The sequence below is a fragment of the Camelus bactrianus genome, chromosome 2 (genome assembly GCF_048773025.1).
Source record: "Camelus bactrianus isolate YW-2024 breed Bactrian camel chromosome 2, ASM4877302v1, whole genome shotgun sequence".
Lineage (NCBI taxonomy): Eukaryota > Metazoa > Chordata > Mammalia > Artiodactyla > Camelidae > Camelus > Camelus bactrianus.
Genome location: NC_133540.1, coordinates 95,708,310 through 95,734,361, shown reverse-complemented (window position 1 = coordinate 95,734,361; position 26,052 = coordinate 95,708,310). Strand labels below are relative to the sequence as shown.

Sequence of the window (26,052 nt, the reverse complement as noted above, 5' to 3'; positions counted from 1 at the left end):
TACCCCAAGCCCAAACTCTGTTTAGATTCTCCACTAAGTAAACTCCCAAACCTGTTTCCTTGTCATAATTCCTCATAAATTTATTTCTTTGTCTAAAAAGTATAAACGATGCCTGTTTGGTCACTTCTTGGATTCTATTTTTATGAGACCTCTGTGTGCACGAATTAAATTTAGGGTTTTTTTCCTCCTGTTAATCCATCTTGTGTCAATTTAATTACTAGACAAATCAAAAGAACTCAAGAAGTATGGGGGGGGGGGCGTCCTCTTCCCAGATACTTAACAACTAGGCATTTAAGTTACCTAACGGTATGAGAGGGAGCTGTTTTGAATGCCTTTGGAGTTGAGTGTTGAGCGGTAGGAAGTGTTATGAATAGTAAAAGTTTTGATCCTTTTGAATTTTCAAAGAGACTTATAAGTGGTTTATCCTTTCTTCTTTGCCCTAAGAAAGAAGGCAATCTAGCATTGTGATAATGGCCTAGGTTTAAGTTCAACTCTACTACTAATCCTATGATCTCAGGTGATTTGCTTATTTCTCTTAATCCTTTATTTCCTCATTCATGTGATAGACACTCCAATGAACCTACCGCTTAAGGTTATTGAGAGGACTTAGTGTAACATCTGGCCATATAAGTACTCAAAACACCATTGAAAAGAACCCCTTATCCTTATCTTTTTTATGCCATTTCAACAGCTGGGAAGTGTTAAAAGGTAAATTGAGATAGATTAAAAATTTTAAGATTTTTTTTTTTTAGCAAAAATTGATCTGAATGTAGCAGCATCCAATCTAGCAGATAGAAAGGAGCTCTGAGTAGCTACACAAAATGAGAGACTTTTCTAGGCAGAAAGGAGTGGAACAAGACAAAAGAAAAAAAAAGGAGGGGTTGATTATTGCAAAGTTATTTTCCTTTAGGGGTGGCAGGCAGGTTACCTAACTAGTGCTGCTCAGATGATTCCTGATTGACTGATTTAAGATTCCATTTCTGGGAGAGCCGGAAGTCTTGGTCTCATGACCTGAGGTTTAGCATAAGTGACTCCATTTTGGGCCTGTTGTCTCATTTTTAACAGAGGGCAGCATGAAATTAAGATGCCCTATATATAAAACATTTTAAACTCTCCCACTGAAAGGTGTTTTTGAAAACCACAAATATATAAAATCACATACTTTACCACTGTATCAGGTAAGTAGCTAATCATCACTCATAAACCATTCAAGTTATAATTATATTAGTGCTAATTATAACTTACATAGAATTGAATAATTGATAAACTAATGTTTTTTATGTTGATTTGTTTGAATGTCACAAGAATCCTGTAGGATAGTATTAGTAACATGCCAATTCAAATTGGGAAACATACTCAGGAAGGTGAAGCTATGGACACTACGAGATTCAGGTGTAAATGCTTTCAAACACTGGATTCTTTCCCTATACCAATGGAACCTTGGTCAACATAGTGAGTCAAAACTATTCAGTTTTTTTAGTAGAATTTTTAAAATAAAAAACAGCAGAGTCAAAACCTCAATATATGTGAAAGTCAACATAGATGAAAGCAAACATACACACATACACTATGTCACCATGTAAAATGTGATTTCTTCCAGTAGATATTGGGCAAAATGTTTGGCAACACTGACCCTGTGTCTAGCTCCACCTATGCTTTTACTTGCTGTGTCAACTTTAAAAAGTCAATCTGTTTTATTTGTTAATAAAATAGGAAGACAAATAGGGTTTTTTTCCCTACTTCCTAGCAAGCTTTTTGAAAATCAAATGAGATTATGTATGTGGAAAAAACTCTGGAAACTGTAAACTTTCTATACAGATGTTTGGACTGTTATAAACTTGGGTTTGGGAGCTATAAGAAAAAAATTGCAGATGATGTTCAGAATTTTCAGGAACTCCATGGTGGAGTTCTACATTGCAGAACTATCACTGTCACTTCATCCCCTATAACAGTGTAGGGCTGTTTAAGTAAGAGGGAAAAGTGAGCATGAATTATTTGTGAACTTCAATTTTTTTGTCATCTTCCTGCCTCTTAAATATAAAAGGTGAACATTAGTGACCCATGTCAACTGAAGTAAAATTACACAATGTGAGAGTTGTGGACTAAGTTTTATTTGGGGCAAAATGAGGACTATAGCCTGGGAGACAGTGTTCCAGAAAGTTCTGAGAAGCTGTTCCAAAGAGGCAGGGGGAAAACTCAGTATTATATATGATTTCAGTGAAGGGGGTACATGCAATCAAGCACATAGGCAGAGGCTTGCTGCTAGTTATGAGGAGCAGATGTCACCGTTAATGATTTTAGTGCTTTTCTAGATATGAGGAGATGCAAGAATTGGGGTCATAAAATCTTCTAAAAAGATCTAACTGTCTGAAAGCATGTTCAGCCAGTTTTCCCAAAGCACAGTGTGTCTCATTCCTGACCTCCATCGTGAACTCCTTTCACGGTGTGTTGTAGGTCAGTGGCTGCAGCAGCTCATGATTTAATCTAAGCAGAGTTAGATGGCAAGAGCCAATGTGATCCAGTCCTTGTAGAGGCAGATGGCAAGTGCCAACTTTGAGTTAGCAGGGCTCCCTCATGGTCATAAATTCAACCATAGTTTGGGAGGCATTTCATTACCATTTTGTCCCATGGTGCTAGGAATTCTTATTCCTACAGCAGGCGAGGATCTCATTGACAGGCCACTTAAGTGCTATTATGGGACTAGGCCTTATTAACAGTGACAAAAAGTCTCTGGACCACCTGTCTTACTAATCTGTTATGGTCCAGGAAAATATTCCCTCTTGTTGCTTCTTCCCATATCTAAAGTTGCACTATAACAATCATTAGGTTTGTACAGAAGTATGTATTTGGTCTACTGTTTCAGGTTGCCTATTCATTATTTTATCAGAGACTCAGTCACACATTTGGTAATGCAAGAAACAATTGTATAAAACAGGCAAAGTATAAATAATATAGTTAGGAGGATTAGCAAGGTCATAAGTAAGAATTTAAGCCAAGAACTTCCATTAGATGCAGCTCAGTGTATCCCCAGATTATCTGACTTAGTCTGTTCTGTTCCAATCCTTATATTTAAGGAAGATGTTATACAGACGTTGTTCATAAGACACCCAGCCAAATTTCCTACTGTTATTAGGTTGGTTATCCTTAGTAGAGTTTAATTTTTCCCAACAGAAACTTAAATTTAAACTTAAATGAGCATAGTCTGGTATTTACCATACAAGTCCTTCCCATAATTGAGGGAGGTTATACTTTTTGGCTGAAATTTTGCTTGTTGCCTTGAATGAGCTTGCATGATCTTATAAGAAAATTTGTATTTATGACCAGGCTCAGAGCAGATATTATTACTTGGCCAGGTGAGGGGATCCTACCTAATAATATCACTAGCAGCCTAAACAGAACTATAATTTCTTTCTTCTAGAATAAATTTTCTAAGAGCTATCCTGTTAGAGCCTTGGAGTGGAGAAACCCACTAAGGTAACCCAGAAGTACTGGATATAAGTAATTGACCATAAATCTAACCATTTGATTAACTTCAACTCTGCATAAGATTGTGAAATACACTTAGTTCATAAGCGAAGGTGTGAGCAATTATCAAAGGATACAGGTATACTGGTATACAGGCCTGGTCTGGTGTCTTGGGTCAGATGTCATCTTCTTCTCATCCTGGTCTGGTAGCTTCTCCTTTGTTTGAGCATTGTTTTAAGGTGATTTTTAAGGTCAGCAGTCCTCTCTATAGGCCAGTCCAGTGCAGAAGCCCTTTGTAAGTGGGAATGTTAATCCAAGAGTCAATTTCCTTCAGGCTGTTGTGCACGAGCTAGTTAAGAATACCTGACAAAGGTCCTTCCATCTAGGTTGGAGATAGTCCATAAATTGTGTTTTTTCCAGTATGCATAATCTCCTTGTTGCAGGTCATGGGGCATTGGCTCTTCATTCAAAGACAGATTTCTGAGATAAGCTACAGAAACAAACTTAGAGTATCCTTTTAATAATTCAATTGAATTTACAATAATATAATAAAATAACAAGGAACTATATGGGAAGTGATTCTTAGGCTATAAATACAAACTTCCATTAACAAAACTAGAATTTAATATTCACTGAAACAATCTTTTTCTCTTTAAAGTTACCCTCATTTTTATCAAATATAGCCAATTCAAGATTAATCTGTCCACAAATTAAGTCTGATTATTTGATCATATAGGCTCTTTTTAATTGACTGTGCCAAACTTTTCATAAGGAGTCTCAGGCCAAAATTTTAAGATTTCTCCTAAGGCCAGGAAAGCCAGGTCAAGGGCTTGACACAGATTTTGCCTTACAGAGTTAGGTGAATTCTTTTCTTTTTGAGGTCCCTGAAATACCTTGAGATTCCTATACCTGTTAGGAGGTGGTCTTCCTAATTTACCTGGTAAGGCCACTGGGAACCTGAGTTTCCAGTCTGTGGAGGGATCAGATAGAAAAGTCTGCTTACATAGGTATAACTTACCAAATTGCTGAGTCATAATTAGCTTAAGCAGAAGGGTTTCTTTATATCTGGAAAACAGATTAAATGCCAGTAATATTTCTGACAGGAACCATAAAAATTATAACTAATATTCACTGGTTCAATCAGCCCTATGTAACTAATCATTTTTGTTAACAGTTTTATGAAACCATCAGGTTTCCCATTAGAATTCTTTAATTTCTTAGCCAGTTCAACATTATGGTCTGAAAGTTATCAGAAACCTGTATTTATCAAAGGAGTCTTTTCTATAAACCTTCTTGAAGAGAAAGCATTTTTCAAAGGCATCAGAGTAAACCATATCTATAGAAAAGTAAAAAACATAAGGTACAGTTTTGAAACCTTATTATATGCAGCCAACAAAAAACTTAGGTACTGCTGTGACATACAACATTTTAGGATAATAGCTAGAATCATGATTCATAGCGTTTTACTAGGATATGCCAATTTTTTTTTAAAAATCCACTTAATTTCCAGAATATCTGTATTAATAATGATTTTCCTAATATAACTTAAGAAGATTACTTATTTGACAATACTTCCCATGCAATTTAGCATACCAAATGAGCCTAACTAGTTTAATCTCTCTTTTTGGGATGTTTCAGGGTCCCTTAGAAGCATCCCAAAGTTATCCAGAAGTCAAAGAAACTTCATCAAAATTTAATTTGGAAAGTTTGTCAAAAAAATACCAAAAAGGTTTTAAAACAGTTGGTCAGATAGGATAATAGGTCACTGTGAAACAATACTTATTCCCTTAGCCAAAGTGATAATAAAACATTTCAAAGGCAAATATGGAAAGTTATAACAGATTTATGGTTAAATGTAAAAGAAACTTTATGCTCTGTTATCAAAAACAGATCAACATTTTAAGAAAATATTTTCTCTCTTATCAAAGGAAAGAACTAAATTTAAGCTTTGCATTAGCTTACTTTTAACAACCAAATCCATTTACTTATTTAAGTTAAATCCAAATTTAACCAATCCTGATCATGCACAAAGCTTTTTTCTTAGGGTTCTGTTTCCCACAAACCTTTCATTACTTTCTGTATCTATATTAGTTTGCCCCTTATATATTTTTTCCACCCAGAAACAACCAGCTATAGGATAAACCTGCTTTCATTTTCCCTTAACAAAATGCAATTCCATTCCTCATACCTTCTATGCTGAATCACATACCCTACTTTCCTACTGTATACTGAAATATTTCCCTTATTTTTCCTAGTAGCTTTAATTAAAATTTTAAAATAGAATCCTCAACTCTTAAAAATCTCAACTTCTAATGAAAACTAAGAAGTAAGCAATTATAAATTGTCTTTTTTTAACAATTTTTTATTGAGTTATAGTCATTTTACAATGTTGTGTCAAATTCCAGGGTAGAGCACTATTTTTCAGTTATACATGAACATACATATATTCATTGTCACATTTTTTTCTCTGTGAGTTACCACAGGATCTTGTATATATTTCCCTATGCTGTACAGTATAATCTTGTTTATCTATTCTGCATATGCCTGTTAGTATCTACAAATTTTGAAATCCTAGTCTGTCCCTTCCCACCCCCTGCCCCCTTGGCAACCACAAGTTTGTATTCTATGTCTATGAGTCTGTTTCTCTTTTGTATTTATGTTTTTGTTTTTAGATTCCACATATGGGCAATCTCATATGGTATTTTTCCTTCTCTTTCTGGCTTACTTCACTTAGAATGACATCCTCCAGGGACATCCATGTTGCTGCAAATGGCGTTATGTTGTTGGTTTTTATGGCTGAATAGTATTTCATTGTATAAATATACCACCACTTCTTTATCCAGTCATCTGTTGATGGACATTTAGGCTGTTTCCATGTCTTGGCTGTTGTAAATAGTGCTGCTATGAACATTGGGATGCAGGTGTCTTTTTAAAGTAGGGTTCCTTCTGGATATATGCCCAGGAGCGGGATGGCTGGGTCATATGGTAAGTCTATCCCTAGTCTTTTGAGGAATCTGCATACTGTTTTCCACAGTGGCTACACCAAACTGCATTCCCACCAGCAGTGTAGGAGGGTTCCCTTTTCTCCACAGCCTCTCCAGCATTTGTCATTTGTGGACTTTTGAATGATGGCCATTCTGACTGGTGTGAGGTTATCATTGTAGTTTTGATTTGCATTTCTCTGATAATTAGTGATATTGAGCATTTTTTCATGTGCCTATTGATCATTTGTATGTCTTCCTTGGAGAATTGCTTGTTTAGGTCTTCTGCTCATTTTTGGATTGGGTTGTTTGTCTTTTTCTTATTATGTATGAATGGTCTTTCACATTAGTATTCTGTAGATTGGCAAATAAATATCAATTATAATTCTAAAAAGCCATATGCTTTCTTATAGAAAATATCTCACTTTGGCTCTAAAAATATGTGTTAATAGTTCTAGATACTTTTAGTTTCTCTGCAAAAGGAAGTCAATATTCAGTAATTAATTTTTCAGTATCTTACTGTATTTGGGAATGACCTAGCTATTCAATAAACTTCCATTATTTAAGTTAATCTAGCACAACTCTAAAATTTTAAGTTACCAAATATCTGGAGAACTTATCTTTAAGTAGACATTTCTAAAATATATTACTCCTAAAGTATTCATGTTACCCTGGAGCAGCCCTATTCTTGTTTAACTCGTAATTCTGGTCTAAAATCCAGTTTTCCTTCTAGGCTTCTCCTTCTTGACTTAAAATGTATTTTCTGATGCTCTGGTTTTCTGCAGTAAAAGTAAACTGGTTTTCTATATTCGGTTGTGGATTGAATGAGAATCAGTTAACCTTCAACTGGCATTGAGTACTTAATTGGCACAATTGAAGGTTCATGATTTTTTGTAGGTATCCCCTTTCTTTTGTTTGTAAAGGTCTTAAAAGTGTAACAAGGTCATTTGTAGGTAAAGAGGACCAACCTAGCTTGTCTTTTGACTGGAGTAGTCAATTCCTCATCTAAGCCTTCTAAAAAGGCAGTTAATTAAAGGATCATTTTGGTCATTAGAGAACGATTCAGGTGTCAAGCCTTCTTTAAAAGTTTTGCAGTTTTTTTAACCTTTCATAATACTCTGGAATTGCTTCATCAGGTCTTTGCTTGCACTGCTGAATCTTTGCCCAGAGTTTTTGGGACAAGCTCTGGGATAAATTCGAGTAATTTTTGAGCTAATTCTTTGCATTCAGTGTGAGCCTGTGGACTATGTAATTCAAAGTCCAGTAGAGGTCATTTCCAACCTGCTTTCTCTGTCTATTTCCTTGGTTTGCTTTCAGAAGCTAATTGATATAGATCTTAAAACATGGGCTTGTAAGTCCAGATGGTTGACTAAAACTCTGTAGCAAATCCCAATGGATCCTTACTTGGAGTGGGAAATTCCTTAGCCAAAGCTCTAAGTTCTGCTCATGTCCAGGGTGTGTACACAAGCACCAAAGACAGTTCGCCTCTCCCTGTAATAGGTTCCTCCTTAAAGAGAACTATAATCACCTCTGAGTTTTTAATTCTCTTTTACTGGGGAAGAGAGAACAGCAGGAGGTGGAAGAGACAGAAGAGAAAAAGAGAGAGCATCTGGACCAAAAAATTCAGATAGAAGAGGATACATGGGAGGAGCAGAGGGAGAGACAGTGTCAGTGCTAGCAGCCCTTTTCAGTTCTGATACAGTTTTAAACAATTTCTTGTTGGTTTCCTGAAAGAGGTTATTTTATTATTTCCTCTTTTAGAAGCTTCTAAATACCAATCAAGTAAGCATTCCATTCAGTCTTATGGTTGGCTTGGCTTTTTATAACTGTACATGCAAAAATATCAATTATGGAATATCAAAAAGAACCCCAATTTGGCCATTTTAGATTGAGATCTCCTTTAGTATAATTTCCCCAATTAAGTAGGTACTTGCAAGTATGAGCTCCATACATGAATTTGGCTAGTGTGTTAGTCTGAGGTTGGTTTTCTGATGCCCCTCATTTCTCTGTTTGAAAGACTCTATTTCTCATTTTAAAGTTGAATTTGTCGGGATAAAATTTCACTTTTGTCCCGACAAATTCTACTGAGGTAGTCAAATTGAGGAAAAGCATCAGCTCAGCCTCTTACCTAACCACCCAGTCCAGACCCTGGTATCTCTCATCCAGGCTCCATCCAGCACCTTTTTACTGGGTGGGTATTCCTCCCAGTATCTCTCAACTGGAGGGCCAGGTAACTGGATACACTGCCAAATAAAACTCAGGATCATTAACCAATATGGGAGATCCAAGAACCACAAAAGACTCACCCAAATTTGTCTGGACTCTCTGAGGAAGCAGATGGGCACAAAGGTACCAAGGCTCCAGTTTCTCACAGAGTTCAGGCAAAGGAGAAAAGTCTGCTCTGGATCCCTTTGTGGATTTGCCAAAACTGTTGACTGAAATAAAATCACACAACATAAGAGTTGTGGGTTAAGTTTTATTTGGTGCAAAATGAGAACTATAGCCTGGGAGACAGCATCCCAGAAAGCTCTGAGGGATATTATATGTTGTGTGCACAATGTGGTGGCCTGTTGGTGACATGGTAACATGCAGGTTGGTAAAAGAATTTACCAGAAGTTGAGTATAAGAATAGAAAGGAGTTTATTAGGGTACACTGTCATAGACAACAGTGAGCCACACAGGCGAAGGGTGCCTGCATGAGCACCAAGGGCTGGTTGTTGGGGTGTTTTATAAGGCCGGGTCACAAGGTGCCTGATCAGCTTGTGCACAAGTCTCTGATTGCTTGCAGGTGAGATAAGAGGTTTAGGGTCCGTGAAGGATGGTGGGGTTTGACTCTGATAAAGTAGGCTTGAAACAAGCCAGCCTGAGCATTACCTAGGGCTGTTAGTTTGTTACGGGAAACATGCCCAGTAAAGAATGTACTTCATCTGAGAGCCCAGAAATGAGGGTTGTTGGACTTTGAAGGATGTCAGTTGGCCCAACATTATATATGATTTCAGTTAAGGGGGGTACGTGCAGTCAAGCACATAGGCAGAGGCTTGCTGCTAGTTATGAGGAGCAGATGTCACCATTAATGATTCTAGTGCTTTGCTAGAAATGAGGAGACATAAGAATTGGAGTCATAAAATCTTCTACTGAAAATATCTATGTGAAGGCCTGTTCAGTCAGTTTTCCCAGAGCACAGAGTGCCCCATTCCTGACCTCCATCCTGAACTTTCAGGGTGTGTTGGAGGTCAGTGGCTGCAGCAGCTCTGTGATTTAATCCAAGCAGAGTTAGATGGCAAGTACCAATGTGATCCAATCCTTGTAAAGGCAGATGGCAAGTACCAACTTTGAGTTAGCACTCAGATGACAAAAGTCTCTTTCCAAGCACTGTAGTGTGTCACAAAAAGCCCTAATTCAATTACTGTCAAGAACTGAATTGAAAAAAAAACACATATAAATGACATTTTTTAAGGTCTTACTGCACACAAGCCCACAGTTGGGTCTTTTCTTTCAACAATCAGTATCTAGGATTTTTGTTTAAATCACTCACACACATAGGCTATGAACACTTACACATATAGGCTACGAAACCAAAAATTACATAGGTAATCGTTAGGCAAGGTGATTTTCTTTCTACTTTATTATTTATTCTGGAGGCAATGATTTATTAACCCAGATAAAGACACAATTACTAAAGTGTAATAGGTGTTTTTTCAGAAGTTCTAATAGATTGACTGAAATAGGTTACCTAAACACTGCTCCTCCTTGTGGAAACAATCTCCTTTAACATGATCAGAATTTTCCTGGGACTTGATTATTGCTGTCCTTGAAAGGACAACATTTCCTCTGTCTTTCAGAAATCGTTGTGTAGCTCAAACTAAAGTATGATGGAGCGTCCTTGCTGAGCGGGAGCGGAACAATGGTCCTCCTCCCCAGGTCCTAATTAACACAGGAAACTACGTTTGCATCCCTTAACTAGGCAAGGGCAACCATTAAGTTTCAAGGAAGCATCTGGACTGCAGACACTGTATTAGCCTTGTAACTTTGAAAGGGATTGATCAAATTTAGCAAAACAAACGGTGTCTAACCCTCCTAGGTCAGCTCAAGAGAACAGGAGAAAATGAGTGAAAGGCGACTCTGGCTGTGCACCCCTTCGGGGCTGCGTGACTAGGAAGCTTTGCTCGCCTCTGGGTTTTGTCCCTCCCAGATTTCTGAGCTGGCGAGCAGTTGCTCAGCACTGCAGTCTGAGCCAATTGCAGAAGACCCAACAAAGCCCAGCCCAGCGGAAGGAACGGTTTCAGAGTTGTTTCTCTTGTAAAGGAGCTCTTCCTGGTCTGCTTTTATTCTCTCTGGTGTCTGAGGGAACAACCCCCTAGAAACAATTTAAGAGTGACAGGTAAAATAAATTATACCAAAAGCTCACAGCAACAAAAAAGATGAAATTCTTTCTGGACTGCCTCCTGCTTCTGCCCTTACTGCTCATCTTCACCTTAGAGTCTCTCCTGAAGCTTTTTATTCCTAAGAAGAGAAAATCAGTTACCGGAGAAATTGTCCTGATTACTGGAGCTGGACATGGAATTGGAAGACTGACTGCCTATGAATTTGCCAAACTTAAATGCAAACTGGTTCTGTGGGATATAAATAAGGTAATAGTGCCTACTATATTTTACTTTCTGATATCTTTAATCTGTATTGCATTTTGCTGGCAACAACCCCTTATAACATCTCTGTAAAGTAGGTAGAAAAAAATTAATATTGCCATTTTATAGATGGGAGGAAAACATGGTTTGATTAATGTGTTGATGATCACATGATAAGCAAACCTAGAGGATGTAAGATTCCCAATTACTGCCCGTGATTAATTTGACATTGTTAATTTATCCTCACTTTGGCCCTGAAAGTAATTTGTAATCTCCTCCTGCACCTGATCTCACTGATCCCTCTATGTTAATCATATGAAAAAAAGTAATAGTTTTAGCTAGTATATGAAAAGAGTAAGAGTTTTACACCTATTAACAGAAAAATCCTACCTGCAATTATTGAGATAAGTGCACTTAAAAGATACCCAACAGAAAGCAACATGACTATGCCATAGTCATTGCCCTGAGTAATTTTTGAAATCATCGTTTAGTTAAAAAAAGTGAAAAAGAAAAAAACTTCAATGTAATGTTTTACCTCTTAAGGAAAATAGGACATATACACTTACCTTTTATTTGACCTGTATTAGATGGACAAAGGGGTTTCTGGAAGGTACTTGAGTGCCTGAAATGCCATCCTTTACACATTACTCAACATCCAGTGCTGTAAACAAGAGTTCAGGGGATTGACGTTGTCTAATAGCTAACCAGTGAGTAGGTGGTGATTGAGATGAAATCAACAAATACTCATTGAGTATCTGACTAGGTATTAGAACACAGTAACAAATAGGAGATATGGTCCCCTGCCTTCAATCTAGTAGGGAAAATAGACATTAAATAATTACATGTACAATGGAAGGTAGAAACTAGGCCCAGCCTCATCTGATGGGGTCAGGGTGGTGAGTGGTGGGCATGGTGGTGTGGTCAGACTCAAATGGGCTCTGCACTCCATGGCTAACTTACTCAACTTCATGGGTAGCTTTCTAGAGCTTTTAGGTTCCTTTTCTGCAAAATGGATAAAATAACAGTACTTTCCTTAGAGGGCAGGGAAGATTATACCAAATAATGCTCACAAAGCATGTAGTGCAATGTCTGGCACATGGTAAATACACTAGGGTGTTATTATTCCTTCACAAAGTGAAGCTTAAGCTAAAATTCAGAGATGTATAAGAGTTGGATTACACATCTAGGTTCATGATTCCCAGTGCCCGGTGCTGGTTTGTACAAAATTTTTTCTGATCTGGAGTAAAGTACATTTACCCAACAAATATTTATTGAGCACCTACTATCTGCTAGATACTATTCTAATATAGAACTGAAGATATAGCAGTGAGGAAAACTTTATGAGCTGGGGACAATAAACAAGATGTATAATATCTTGCTGTATAATAAAAGTGTGTAATTGCTGGATAGTGATAAGTATAAGGAAAAAATAAAACATGAAAGGGACTCCACATGGTAGGGATGGCAGAGATAAGAGTATTGATCTTATACAGAAGGTTTCACTGAGATAGAGGCAGTTGGGTCAAGATCCAAGGGAACGGTGGGTCCCTGGCTTACCTCTACAGAGAGGGATCTGCAAAGGTAAAGCCTGGCACAGAATGGAGAGACGTAAAAGGTCTAGAACTGTGCTGCTATCGCTTTGTGCAATAGTAGGGGGTAGCCACCAGCCACTTGTGGTGGTTGAGCATTTGAAATGTGGCTCAGCTGAATTAAGATCTGCTATAGGTATAAATACTCCTAGGATTTCAAAGACTTAGTATGAAAAAAAGAGTGTAGAATCTCTTATTAATAACTTTTATATGGATTACATATTGATATGATAATATTTCATAATTATAAATATTTCAAATAATAATATTTTGGATATATTAAATATAATATACTAAAAATTTTTAAATGTGGTTACTAGAAAAATTAAAATTAAGTACATGGCTCACATTATATTTCTGTGGGATGGCTCTGGACTAGAGACTTAAGGAACAGCAGCTCCAGATCATCATACAGGTTCCTGTAGGATGTTTGTGCTTTGCCTTTTACTGAGGGAGCCAGTGGAGGGTTTGGAGCCAGTTTCCATTGGAGAGGTTCCTGTGGCTGAAGAGTTGCAGAGAAAGCAGATAGGAGACTATTGTGATAATCCAGTTAAGAGATGACTTGGACTTGTCAGATCAGGTAACAGAAGTGGTGAGAAATTATGGATAGCATAATGAGTTTTGTGAGTCTATTATGTTAAATTCATTTAAATTAAATAATTAATCTTTTATTTTGAGATTATGCCCTTCCTACTTTTTGGTGGGCTTTATATATATATATATATTTTTTTTTTTTTTTAATGAAATTACAGTGATAGTAAATGATAGTTGCTGTGTTAGTTCTTAATGTCCTTATTTGACTAAATACAAGATAGATTGGCAGTCCTATTTCAGTACATTCACCCCCTTTTACTTTTCTTGGATTTACAGATTTTAAAATTATGAAAGTTTGATCACCACTAAACCTGACTGGGGAAGGAGAGTAGGGTGGAAATTTCAAGCAGTTCAGGCAGCAGAACCTAGAGAGGTTAAACTTTGGGGCTGGATTTGTGGAGAATGAGTAAGAAAGTGAAGGAGAGTTTTTTAAGACTGTTGTAGGATCAAGTTGGAAGGTCAGGGAAGGACCAGATCAAATTCTTTTCACCCAGGGTACAAAGACAAATTGTTCCCAGGGACAATGTCAAGGATTAACACAAGCAGCAAGGATAACAGTGTCCTAATATATCGATCTCAGGATGTCAGGGACAGACATCTTCATATTCATCATGAAGTCTGCAAGAAAGGAACTTGAATTTAGACAGTGGTTCGGGGCAGCTTCAGCTTTTTTTTCCTGCTGAGACTGATGCTATGAATTAATCACTCTGTTTTATGCAGATAATCCCCTATTTCTTGACTATTCACACCCCCATACCTGGTTAGATAAGTTTGGAAAGATAAATTTACAGTAAGTGGTAAGCATATAGTATAAACTCAAAGATTGCTTATTGAATGAAAAAGTGAATTAAAGATGGTTTCAAAAATAGTAATAAAAGGAATCAGAAAAACACTTATGTTTAGTAATGTAGGTAATAGGCAAGAGGTTTTAGTTGTGGGGATAGAGGACAAAGAGTGATAAGTAAAGACTAAAGAAGAGCCCAAGATTAAAATTTGAGAACTGAATCCAACACATGAGAAAAAAAGTTACCAAGGGGGATCATGAAAAATGATGAGCAGTTCCACTGTGCTGAAAAAAATGTTTAGGGAGGAATTCATTCTCTCCTGTGGGTCTGCTTTTTTTTTTTTTTTTCTTACCAAATGATTATGGAAACTGTCTAGAAATTTTCCTGGAGGAATATAGAGCTTAAATTTGTTGCATAGTTCAGCAGGGTGGAAAGACCCTAATTGGGAAAACCAAGGAAATACAGCAAAAGTGAGGCTGCAAATGTAAAGGAAGGACATCTTTGCCTCTACATGCTCTGCGCATTGACAATTAGGGAAAGCCAACCAGTAATAAGCAAATCTCTGAAAATGAAATCGATGGTAAATGGATTTTTATCATAAAATTTGTTCCCAATAAGGACTGATTTTCATAAAGGTAAGACCCCCAAAATCAATACAATATGCCTTTTATACTTTTTTTATTGTGGTAATATATATAAAATATAAAATTTTCCATTTTAACCATTTTTAAGTTCACTGCCTCTAAGAACATTTATAGTGTTATACAGTGTGCATCTATCCATCTCCAGAACTTTTTCATCATCCCAAATTGAAACCCTGTACCCATTAAACAAATTCTCCCCTCCTCTTTCTCCCCTAGCCCCTGGCAGTCACCATACTAACTTTCTGTCTTTGTGAATTTGACTAGTCTAGGTATCTCATACAACTGGAGTTATACAATATTTGGCCTCTTGTGTCCGGTTTATTTCATTTAGCTCAATATCCTCAAGGTTCAACCATGTTGTAGCATGCATCAGAATTTTATTTCTTTTGAAGGCTGAATAATGTTCCACCATATGTATATAACACATTAATAAAATATACTTTTATTATTTTTTTATGGACCTCTGCAGTTCAAAAAATGATTAATCATAATTTTTATTCAGATGCATTCCATTCACATCGTTGGTCCAAATATACTTTTAAATGAAAGTGTTAAAAGCTGCCGATTAGGTTCTGAAGGGCAACATAAGGTCTACCTGAGATGTCTTGATGTCCCTTGGGGAATAACGGCTCCCCATCAGAGTATACTACAGTTTGTGTGGCAGATTTCCGTAAAGGGAAAACACCGTTTCCTTTTACTGCCACAATAAATTACTACACAAACTGCTAATTCTTTCCACAGCTGTCCAAATTTGGTTTCGCTGCAAAAGTAATTGCTGTTTACTAGCAAATTTGCACACTCGTGTTCTGTTTTACCATTCTCCCTGTGGAAAAATGTGGTTAATTCTCTTACTACATTTACTGCAAGTCAGTCTAGTAAGTCTGTCCACTCATGCATTAGCTGACAGTACTTTCTTGACACACAGAGTTAACAGACAACCTCAATCCAAGGTATCTTTTGAGACATTTTTTAAAACAAAAGAGCTACAAAATTGGTCAAAAGCAAGCCAACAAACAAGCAAAAATGGAAACAAACAAAAACAGAACCCGATGGTCTGAACCTGAACTTAAGGTGACTTTAAAGTAATGCCCCCAGTTGAGTTCATCATTCCTTGTCTCAAATCTGCTCTCTCCTTGTGATCTCCAGCTGACGTGCTGACAATTACCAAAACGGAAAAACAAGGACATCAACCTTGGTTCCTTCCCACCTTCCTCATCCAATCACCAAATCCTGATGATTTTGCCTCCTGAAGATTTATTTTAAAGATTATTCTCTTCACTTCATTCTTTCTGCTGGTGCCATAATTCAAGCTTGTATCATCTCTTGCTGATCATTGTAACTGGCTGCAAATTTTTCTCTCTTCCTGCAATATTGACCTCTAAAATCTGTCCTCCATATGTTAGAAAGAATAGTCAATACAATACACAAATCTGACCCACTTATTTACTCAGTGCCTCTACACTAACTTTTGGATAAAACAGTATGATGTATGATCCCTTTAATCTGGACACCTGTTGGCCTTGGACTTTGTGACTCAGCAACATCAGTCAGCCAGTGCTTTCCCACAAAACTTTTCTCCTGTTCCTCCCTTTGTTTACACTGCCTGGCATGCCCTTTCCCCTGATTTACCTGGCAGTTCTCCTCACTCTTGAAGCCCAGCTCAGGGGCTTCTTCTAGAAATGTATTGCACGCCCCTCCTCCATGGTCCTGTAACGCTCTCTGTCTAGTACTATTATTATACTTACCACAATATATTGTTTTGAATCATATGAAACGGCCAGTTTTCAGCTCTTTATTCCAAAGCAGTGACAATTTCATATGGTCCTACCTAAATGTTATATGTAATTTGTGTTTCTTTGTACGACACTGTGAGCTTGCTGATGTCAGGACTCTTTCTCATTCAAATTTGTGTCCACAAGTTTCTTCTAAGCACTGTGACTATGACCGACACATTAAAATGTTGGAGAAATGAGTTAATGAATGAATGAACTGTGGTTAACTATTTATTTATATATTTTGCAGCCAGAAAATTGATACCCATGAATAGTTTTTAATGACATAGAAAAAAAGCTTAATATCATTTTTTAAAAGCCTGATATGGAACAATACATACACATACATAGATTCATAGAGTATGTAAAATTCATGAATACAAACCCAGTATTTGAAGATTTTTGTCTTCTTTAAAAAAGCTTGCTTTAAATTCAGTTCCAAGTAAGAGAAGCTAGTCAAAGTATTGAGAGTAAAGTTTACCTATGTCCCTGTCAAAAATATGTGTCAGTTAAATTCTTGTCCAATCCTAATCCAAAGAATCTGACTACCCATAAATGTTTTTGGCTATTGATATAATATGCTCATGTCATTCATTTTGTTTTCCTTACCCTTTGTTGCTTTTTCTAGCATGGACTTGAGGAAACAGCTGCTGAATGCAAGAGACTAGGTGCAAAGGTTCATTCCTCTGCGGTCGACTGCAGTAACCGAGAAGAAATTTACAGCTCTGCAAAGAAGGTGAAATTTTATATTTGGTTCAAATCGTATCATGTCAGAGATGGGAGGGATTTTGGCCATGACCCCATTATTATGTAAACAAAGTAACAGTAGGTTTGTGGTTCACCCAAGGTTGTGCAGCTAGCTAGTGGCAGACCCAGAACTAGAACCTAGAACTGAGGTTCCCAGACTTTAGTGTGTTCTGGAATCTTCCAGGGAACTTGTTTAAAAAAAAATAGGCACCCTAGAAGTTTTCTTTCAGTAGATCGAGGGCCGGACTCAGGAATCTGCATGTTTAGTACCCTATGCACCCACAACTCGCCCATCTAATTCTGATGCAGGTGAATCCTTGGATGACCTACAGAATCACTGACAGGGTCTTCTGAAGCCCAGCAAAGAACTGGGTTAGGTGCTTAGGATAAACCTATTTATCAGGGTTTGATCATATATAGATCTATTTCTAGAAAGCATTATTTGCATCTTCTGTATACAACTGAGATGTGCTTCAGGTAATGGGGTTTCACCCTAAATGTATTCATACTCATCCTTGTAAACTAAATACTGTAACAGTAGAAAGGTCATTAGGGCCTGGGCAAATTCTTTTAAAATTCACATTCCTGGACATCACCCCTGGATATTCTGATTCAGTACATTATAAAGATTCCAGTTCAACCAGACTTGAGAACCTCATTGTTTGAGAATTTTAGATTTGGGGGCATTTTTAACTTCTATTTTTACATTGTAATTTTTTTTTCAAACTGATGCCTCTTTATTATCAGCGAAGCCTGAGCTAAGTCAAAAGAGTAAGTAGAAATTACCCAGGCCAGTGGTGGGTAATGGCTTTCCTGGAAAGGGTACAGTAAGAGCAAGTCCTTTAGGCGAGAAATATCTACATTTAACAATAACTATTTTACTTACATCAATAATGATTCTCCTTCACAGAGATGAGAGCTGTTCTAGTTGGTAGTACCTATGTCACCTTGGGTAACTTACTTACCCTCCCTATGCCTAACTTTTCTCAATTATAAAGTGGGGATCACAGCAGTACCTACTTCATAGGATTGTTATGAGGATTAAGTGAATTAATAACATAAAGTTCTTAGAACAGTATCTGGCACTTAGTAGCCCCTCTGTAGGAATTAGTTATTCTCACACACACACACACACACACACACACACACACAATGGGAAGATAACATTTTATGTGGGTCTGTATTTTCTATCCCTGTGATCTCTGTACCCAAGAACATATGTTAAATGTATAAACTAATTTATGCTAAATTCAATTTTTGTATTTTATATATATGTGTACGTATTTTATATATATATATGCAATTTTGCAGCATTGGAAGAGGCTATGTCTATTGCAAAGCAACTTTTGTCTAACTTTGCCATGTTGCTCACTGACTTGTTATTTGACTGTAAATTAATTTATTTTGGCACTGAATTTCTGTACACATTTAAGACTTAAGACATCAGGCAGCTTCAGAGTAGGGGTAGAGAAGGGCACCTATAATTTGGGACTCGTAAAGAAATGTTTTTATGAGGATAGTAATACCTTGGATGAGTTTTGAACAAATTTATTGCATCCAACTCATGGAAGAGCTTAATGTAAGAGTTGTAAAAGATGCCCATGTGCAGGGTCATTACTCATTTGAGAAAAGAAAACTGGATAAATAAATGGTCAGTGATTTACGCCTACAGTAGCTTAACCACAACCTTTTATAATATTTAAGCACAAAAATATTTATGAAGAGGCATTAATATCTCAACATATACCTCAATGGCAGTGCTGAAATGCCTGTAATATATTTTCAAGCTAGTTTTATTTGGAAGTAACAAATTATCAGGTAACATTTGTAGCCAAATCTACTTCATCTTAAAATAAAAATGAGTTTAAGACCATAGTACCAATTTTAATTGATTGAAGGGCCTATATATTTTTAAGTGATTGTAATTGATGATGAATATATTCACAAATTCTTTGACCCTAAGAAATAAGGAAAAATTATTGCTCTCTGAGATGAAAAAATAGTTCAATTTTTGTAAACATAATTGAAAGTCAACTACCATAATACCTAGTGGCCATGACTATCTATATGCAGATTACCTGATGTGAGTTAATTTCTCAGGCAATTTAGGCTTTAGAAACACTTGATTTCATGAAATGCTTCTTTATGTAGTACCTTGAATGGAGCCATGTCATGACAAACAATACATATGTGTTATTTTTGTCTGTGTGTCATCAAACAACTGGTTATCAGTTTTCTTTCAAAAGTCCTTTTAGCATGATTTTTTAAAAATTAATTTATTAATTTTTCTATATATATATTCCTTTTCATATATTTTTATTACAGGCCATTACAGGGTATTGAGTGTGGTTCCCTGTGCTCTACATTGGGACCTTGTTGTTCATCTATTTTATAAAAAAAAACAATTAGTTACTAGTAGTAAAGTAGAATCACCAATATTATCTATATAATTTTGTAATTGGTCTTTGTTAAAAGGATTTACTAACCCAACATCTTTAGTTACCTAAATAGAAAACATTTGTTTCCAGACTCATCTGGGAATAGGCTTTTCCTGGAAAGATAGTTTTATTATTTGAACCTATCCCATGTGTTTTAACTACAGTGTTTTTTTTGCTGAAATCATCCTAAGATAAACTATATGCTTAAACAGAGTATACACAAGGGACACGTGATCATCAGCTATTTTGATGTAGCTATTTTGGCATCAGGACAATTTTATGCCAATTAAACTCTCAGCTTGCTTTCATTACTAAGAAATGTGCAAACCCTGGGAGACAATAGGTCATGATGGAGAGCTCAAGGATGCTCAAGTTCCTTTGGCAATATAAAACAGTAATTTATCTTCTGAGTCACATTAATTTGGAGTCATTATGGCAGCTTCATCAATTCAACCACGTGAAATGTCCTGTTTTTCTCAATAACTTAGGGGCATTATTCTGAACAACAGTTTTCATAATGTGCTGGAGATGTGGATATAGGTACAAACAGTGTTCTGTTCATCCAGGGCCAAATAATTCATCTTGGTTCTTTAGTAATTTAAGAATAACCTGATGAAATTCAATTCTGGCTGACAAGCCTTCAGCAGTGACACGCTGATGGCCTCCTGAGGTGTTGATGGGCCTTCGCCCAGGCTTCCTTTCTGTCTGAGATGGCTTGTCTTGCCCTGAGGTCAGAGGATCTGGGAGAGTCCTAGCTCCATGTGACCTTTTATACCCATATAACCTTGGGCAAGAAACAGTCCTTTTATGTCTCATGTTTCAGACCTTTAAAATGAGCATATAAGAATTAATACCTCATTGAATAGTGAGAATTAAGTGAGATAAATCATGAAATCATGTAAAATGCATAGCATCGTGAAAGGCTTTAACGGGCTATATACCACCTCCCCCTCAGTCCCCCAACACACCACAGCACTATCTAAATAATGATAACTCTGTTAATAGGAGCTAGCTTTTATTTGGAACACAATATGTAACAAAATGCACTGTAACTCTAGGGTCCTTCCACCAGGAAGCTTAGTTATGCAAAGAGCTATAAAAATATGGAAGAAGATACCCTTGTATTGCTAGCCCCTAAGCCTGTTTGTCATCTGGTGAAGAAAGGTTGGTGAGCAATAGATGAAGTGAACACAAAAATAAAGAAATAAAGAAGTGGAAGCTTAATAGTATAATCGGTTTTACATGGTTCCCATATAACAGTCCCTGCATTTGCTTATTAATTTAACTTTTTTTTCTTTGCTTACCTTTTGAAGTAGTATTTAAAAAATAAATGCTGCTTATCTGTCACTGGCTATGTTTTTGTTAGACAAATGCCTCTTGGGCTCTAATCATTAGAGAGAGCAAAGCCTAGATACTAAATTGCAAAATAAAATTTCTGCCAGTAGAACTACAGGCAGGGCTACTTTGAAATTTTCTTAAAATTAAAAATTTTTTTCCATTTGGCACATAGATTACAAAACTACTTTTTTTCCATATCTAATAGAAAAATCATACTTCCTTAATAGTCACTGCATGCAAACCTACTTTTAGACCTCTTAATGCTGAAAATATTTTTCTCATTTTATTTTTAAAGGTGAAGGCTGAAATTGGAGATGTTAGTATTTTAGTAAATAATGCTGGTGTAGTCTACACATCAGATTTGTTTGCTACACAAGACCCTCAGATTGAAAAGACTTTTGAAGTTAATGTACTTGCACATTTCTGGGTAAGTATGATTTCTTTTACAAAACTATTCCGTTTTGTATAACCCAAAGATTAAGTTTAAAGTGGAGCTTTAAGCAGACATTAGGATGTATCAAATCAATACTAAAGTTTTCTCCAGGTACCCGGGATAACATTGTACAAAGAAATTGTTTTTCATATTATGCCCAAATCCTGTCAATCATTCTTCTCCTCCCTCAAAAAATACTAATAATATTAATTAATAATAATAAGAATAGACTTTAGGTGTTATATATATGTTTTAATTCTAAGCTAGATCTCACACTTCTGTGTGATCCTGTTTCGAGATGAAAGAAGGGATTAGAGATCATCTGAGTCATCTTCTGTGATTCTATAAAAAGTGAACCCAGATTCTCTCAGATTCTCATGAGACTCAGGCCTCATGTTATTTCCTGGTCCCCAAATTGCAAACTTTATTACAACTCACCATTCATGGTCTTAAATAATATATAAAGAGAGGGAGAATGAGAAAAAGAGAGTCTAAATATTGGCCAAATAGCCAGTTCATAAGAGTACCTCAAAGTTTTCTTGAATAAAAGTTTGGGATGCGTGACCTCAGAATGTAAACTGGTGCAACCACTATTGGAAACGGTATAGAAGTTCCTTAAAAAACTAAAAATAGAACTACCATAGGACCCAGGAGTCCCACTACTGAGTATGTATCTGGAAAAAATGAAAACTTTAATTTGAAAAGATATATGCACCCAGTTGTTCATAGCAGCACTATTACAATAGCCAAGACATGGTAACAACCCAAGTGTCCATCAACAGATGACTGGCTTAAGAAGATATGGTATGTGTGTGTGTACATATAAATATATATATATAATATATATATATATATAATATATATATATTATATATATATGTCATATGTCTGATAAAATATTAATCAGCCATGAAAAAGAATGAAATATTGCTATTTGCAGCAACATGAATGGACAGAGAGTATATTACTTAGTGAAGTAAGTCAGACAAAGAAAGGCAAATATATGATATCACTTATATGTGGAATCTAAAAAATAATACAAATACAAAACAGAAACAGACTCACAGACATAGAAAACAAAGAGGGGTAGGAGTGACAAATTAGGAATATAGGATTAACATACAAACTACTGTATATGAAATAGATAAGCAACAAGGATTTACCATATAGCACCGGGAATTATATTCAATACATTGTAATAATCTATAGTAGAAAATAATCTGAAAATATGTGTATGTGTGTATATATATGTATATATATACTTTTATATATATACATATATAAAACTGAATTACCTTGCTGTACACTTGAAACTAACATAATATTGTAAATCAACTATACCTCAATTTAAAAAAAAGGAATATTGGAGTTGGTGGGAATGCAGTATTATTTTATGTTAATATTCCCAAGTTATTAACAGCATTTTTATATTTTTATGACTTATAAGTGTGCCTCTTTCTGCCTCTCTTAAAACATAGGGTTTTTTTTTTTTCTGAATCCCCAGCATAGAGTAGGTGCTCAATAAATATTTATTGTATGACTCATTCAGTAACTACTGGAAGATTGTTATCACTCAGTATTTTGATGATATAACTAAACTCTTTTCTAATAATTTCACATTGAATGTAAAATTTTTTGACAACTCTAGATATTATCCCTATTCAGTATATGAAATGGTAGAAGTCATCAGTAACAAAAAGTGGGAGAACTGGGGACATAAGTTAACAGTTTAAATGAGATGGATTCTCAAAGTTTTTGGGGTTCATTGTTTCACTTAGTTTTTCTAATCTGAGCATCCTATGCATTTGTCTTGTGTTGCTACATTTGGCAATTAATCTAGGTTTTTTCATTTATGCCAAGAACAATATCACAATTAATCTAGGTTTCTTCATTTATGCCAAGAACAATGTCAACAAAATATACCTTTGTTTTGAAATATTACCAATGGATTTGCAAATCAGAAGTAACAATATTTTTTCTCTTTTAATAATAACTATTTCTAGACTACAAAGGCATTTCTTCCAGAGATGATGAAGAATAATCATGGCCATATTGTCACTGTGGCTTCAGCAGCTGGGCATACTGGGGTCCCCTTTTTATTGGCTTATTGGTATGTGAACATGTGTTTCCTTCATTGGTTACTATGCTTAACTTGTGTGTGATTTCTTATCCTGTCTAATGAGGACTACTCTTTAACAATATTAGACTTGAAGATGCTGAAGTAAGCAGAAAGAATTGCACAAAATCTCTTGTACAACAGCACTATCAATCATTAATCTCCTCCTGGGTTGACAATTCTAGAGATGGCTACAGGGAAATTATCCAATAAGAAGCCAAGTGCTTAAAGCATTTCTCATCCCTTTTAACAGCAAGGAATTATAAAACAAGAACAATATTTTTGTACCATGAACAAAAGTTAATATTAATAATTTTAATAAAGTAATTTTGTGGAAATAAAACAATGTAAAGAGAGTATAATCTAGGATTCTAAACATTAAAAACATCCCAACAATGAAATAACTATGATAAGCATTTGTTACAGTTTTTAAAGACATTTTAAAAGCAGCTATAAAATCATGCATTGAGAAAAATATGCATACATAATCATGCTTTTTTTTAATTTAAAATAAACATTTTGCATGTTAATAAATATGTATGTGAACATCATTTTTAATTCCTGCATGGTATGCCATTGTATATATCTGCCACTGTTTATTCAATTTATGCATTATTGTTAGATAATTTATTTGTTAAGACTCTTTTAGTTGCAAGGAACACAAAACTTAAACTTCCACAGACCAAAAGAGAAAGTCTTAGGCAGATTCTTCTCTGCTGGCAAGATGGGCTCTAGCCATAGTAGTTGTCTGGAACAAGATCCTTTCAACTCCAGGTCCAGCAGATGGGGGAAGAGCCATGCCTTCAAATGTTCTAGTTCTAGAGCTCACTCTAACGAGACCAACTTGGATCCAACTACCATATAGGGATGGGGAGCTGGGGTATAACTGAGCAAAATCCGAGTGATGTTACCAGAATGAGGGAGTATGAATGCTGTAGGGCAAAAACAGCAGCTGTCCCCTTCAGACACTTAAAATTGTTTCCAATTTTCCTGCCTTCATGAGCTGTATACTCCAGGGTCTATCCCTGAGTATAAATCTTTAGAAATGTGATTGATTATTTCCTTGACGTAAATACTTAAAAGAGAAATTACCGAATCTAAAAGCATGGCATATTTTTAATGAATTTTTTGCTTTTTGCCAAATTACCTTCCAGAAAATGCTGCCAATTTACTTGTCCTTTGGAAAATAGGAAGTTCTGTGGAAAGTTCTGTCACTTTTTTTTAAGCTTAGATGTATTTTGATGGCTTAATAAGATTGCCAATTCAGTTATATAAAATGAAAATATTCTGTACATTGAAAATCAACTCATACAAATAAAAAATTTCCTCATATCCTTACCATTACTGCTAGGCAAAAAATTTATCTTTTTAAAATTTGTATTTATATTAATTACTCCTGAAATAAATAAAACCTTTTATGTGCATATATCTATTGGTATTTTTATTTTGTGAATTTTCTGCTAATGTCCCTAGGTATTTATCCACTAGATTATTGTCTTATTCATTTATAAGAGTTGTCATGTATTCACTCTTATCTTTGTCTTATACACTACAAGTGCTTTACTCATTTGTCATTTGCCTCTTAACTTGGTTGGGAGCTAATAAAGTTTAGAGTATATCATATAAAGGTCTGGTTTGTTGCCCACATTTAAAGCCTGATTCCACTTTCTTTTGTGTCTTTGGGCAAGTCCTATAACCCTGCTCTGCCTAAGTTTCCTTTTCAGTAATGGAGATCATGATAGTATCTATTTCACAGAGTTGTTGTGAGAATTAAATTAAATAATGCATCTGATAACTGAGGACAGTGTTTGGCATATAGTGATCAATTTTAGATATGATTATTTTTGTTTGTGTTGTTTTTCAATGTACAGAAGATTTACATTTTATGTAATTGAATCTAGCAATCTTTCTCATAAGCCTTCAATATATATCTAAGCTTTAAAAAAAAAAAGGTGAGAGAGAACATTCCACAGCTTTCTGTTTTCCAAAGCACAGTTTAATTGGCAAGATTTTACAGCTACTTTGTATAATTGCAAATCTGTACAGATTTATAGAAAAACAATCTATCTGGTAATTAATGCCACTGAATTATACGCTTAAAATGGTTAAAATGGCAAATTTTTTATTATAAATATTTTTGCATAATTTAAAAATTAATAATGTAATATTACAAGAACCATTGAGTTGTACACCTAAATGGGTGAATTATATGGTATATGAATTAATATCTCAATAATGCTGTTTTCTTTAAAAACTCAGCTGGAAAAGTAATGTCTACTTAGAATATGATTAATTTCACTTCTTTTTCCAAATGAAGGCTCTGCGACAATAAGAATTTCTTTGCATTTTGATTCATTCATTTGACACGTATTTTTTGAGCACCTATTGTAGGCCAAGCACTGTGCCAGGCCCTGGGGATTCATTGAGAACCAAAATCTATATGGAGATTGTTATACTAAAGGTAGGGGACAGACATTAAATAAAAATTCACCCGAATGAATATTTAATTACAAACCCAAGATGTG

General features: G+C 35.6%; 1 protein-coding gene across 1 annotated transcript in view; it reads left to right on the top strand.

Moving 5' to 3' along the window:
- The first annotated feature begins 10,723 nt into the window (after window positions 1–10,723).
- HSD17B11 (hydroxysteroid 17-beta dehydrogenase 11) overlaps window positions 10,724–26,052 on the top strand; it is a 33,942-nt gene continuing 18,613 nt past the window's right edge. Inside the window, exons 1-4 of the mRNA XM_010966193.3 lie at window positions 10,724–11,077; window positions 17,084–17,191; window positions 21,274–21,405; window positions 23,415–23,521. Of these exons, the coding sequence (XP_010964495.2) occupies window positions 10,868–11,077; window positions 17,084–17,191; window positions 21,274–21,405; window positions 23,415–23,521 (557 nt within the window). The 5' untranslated portion in view covers window positions 10,724–10,867. The remainder of the gene's footprint in view (window positions 11,078–17,083; window positions 17,192–21,273; window positions 21,406–23,414; window positions 23,522–26,052) is intronic.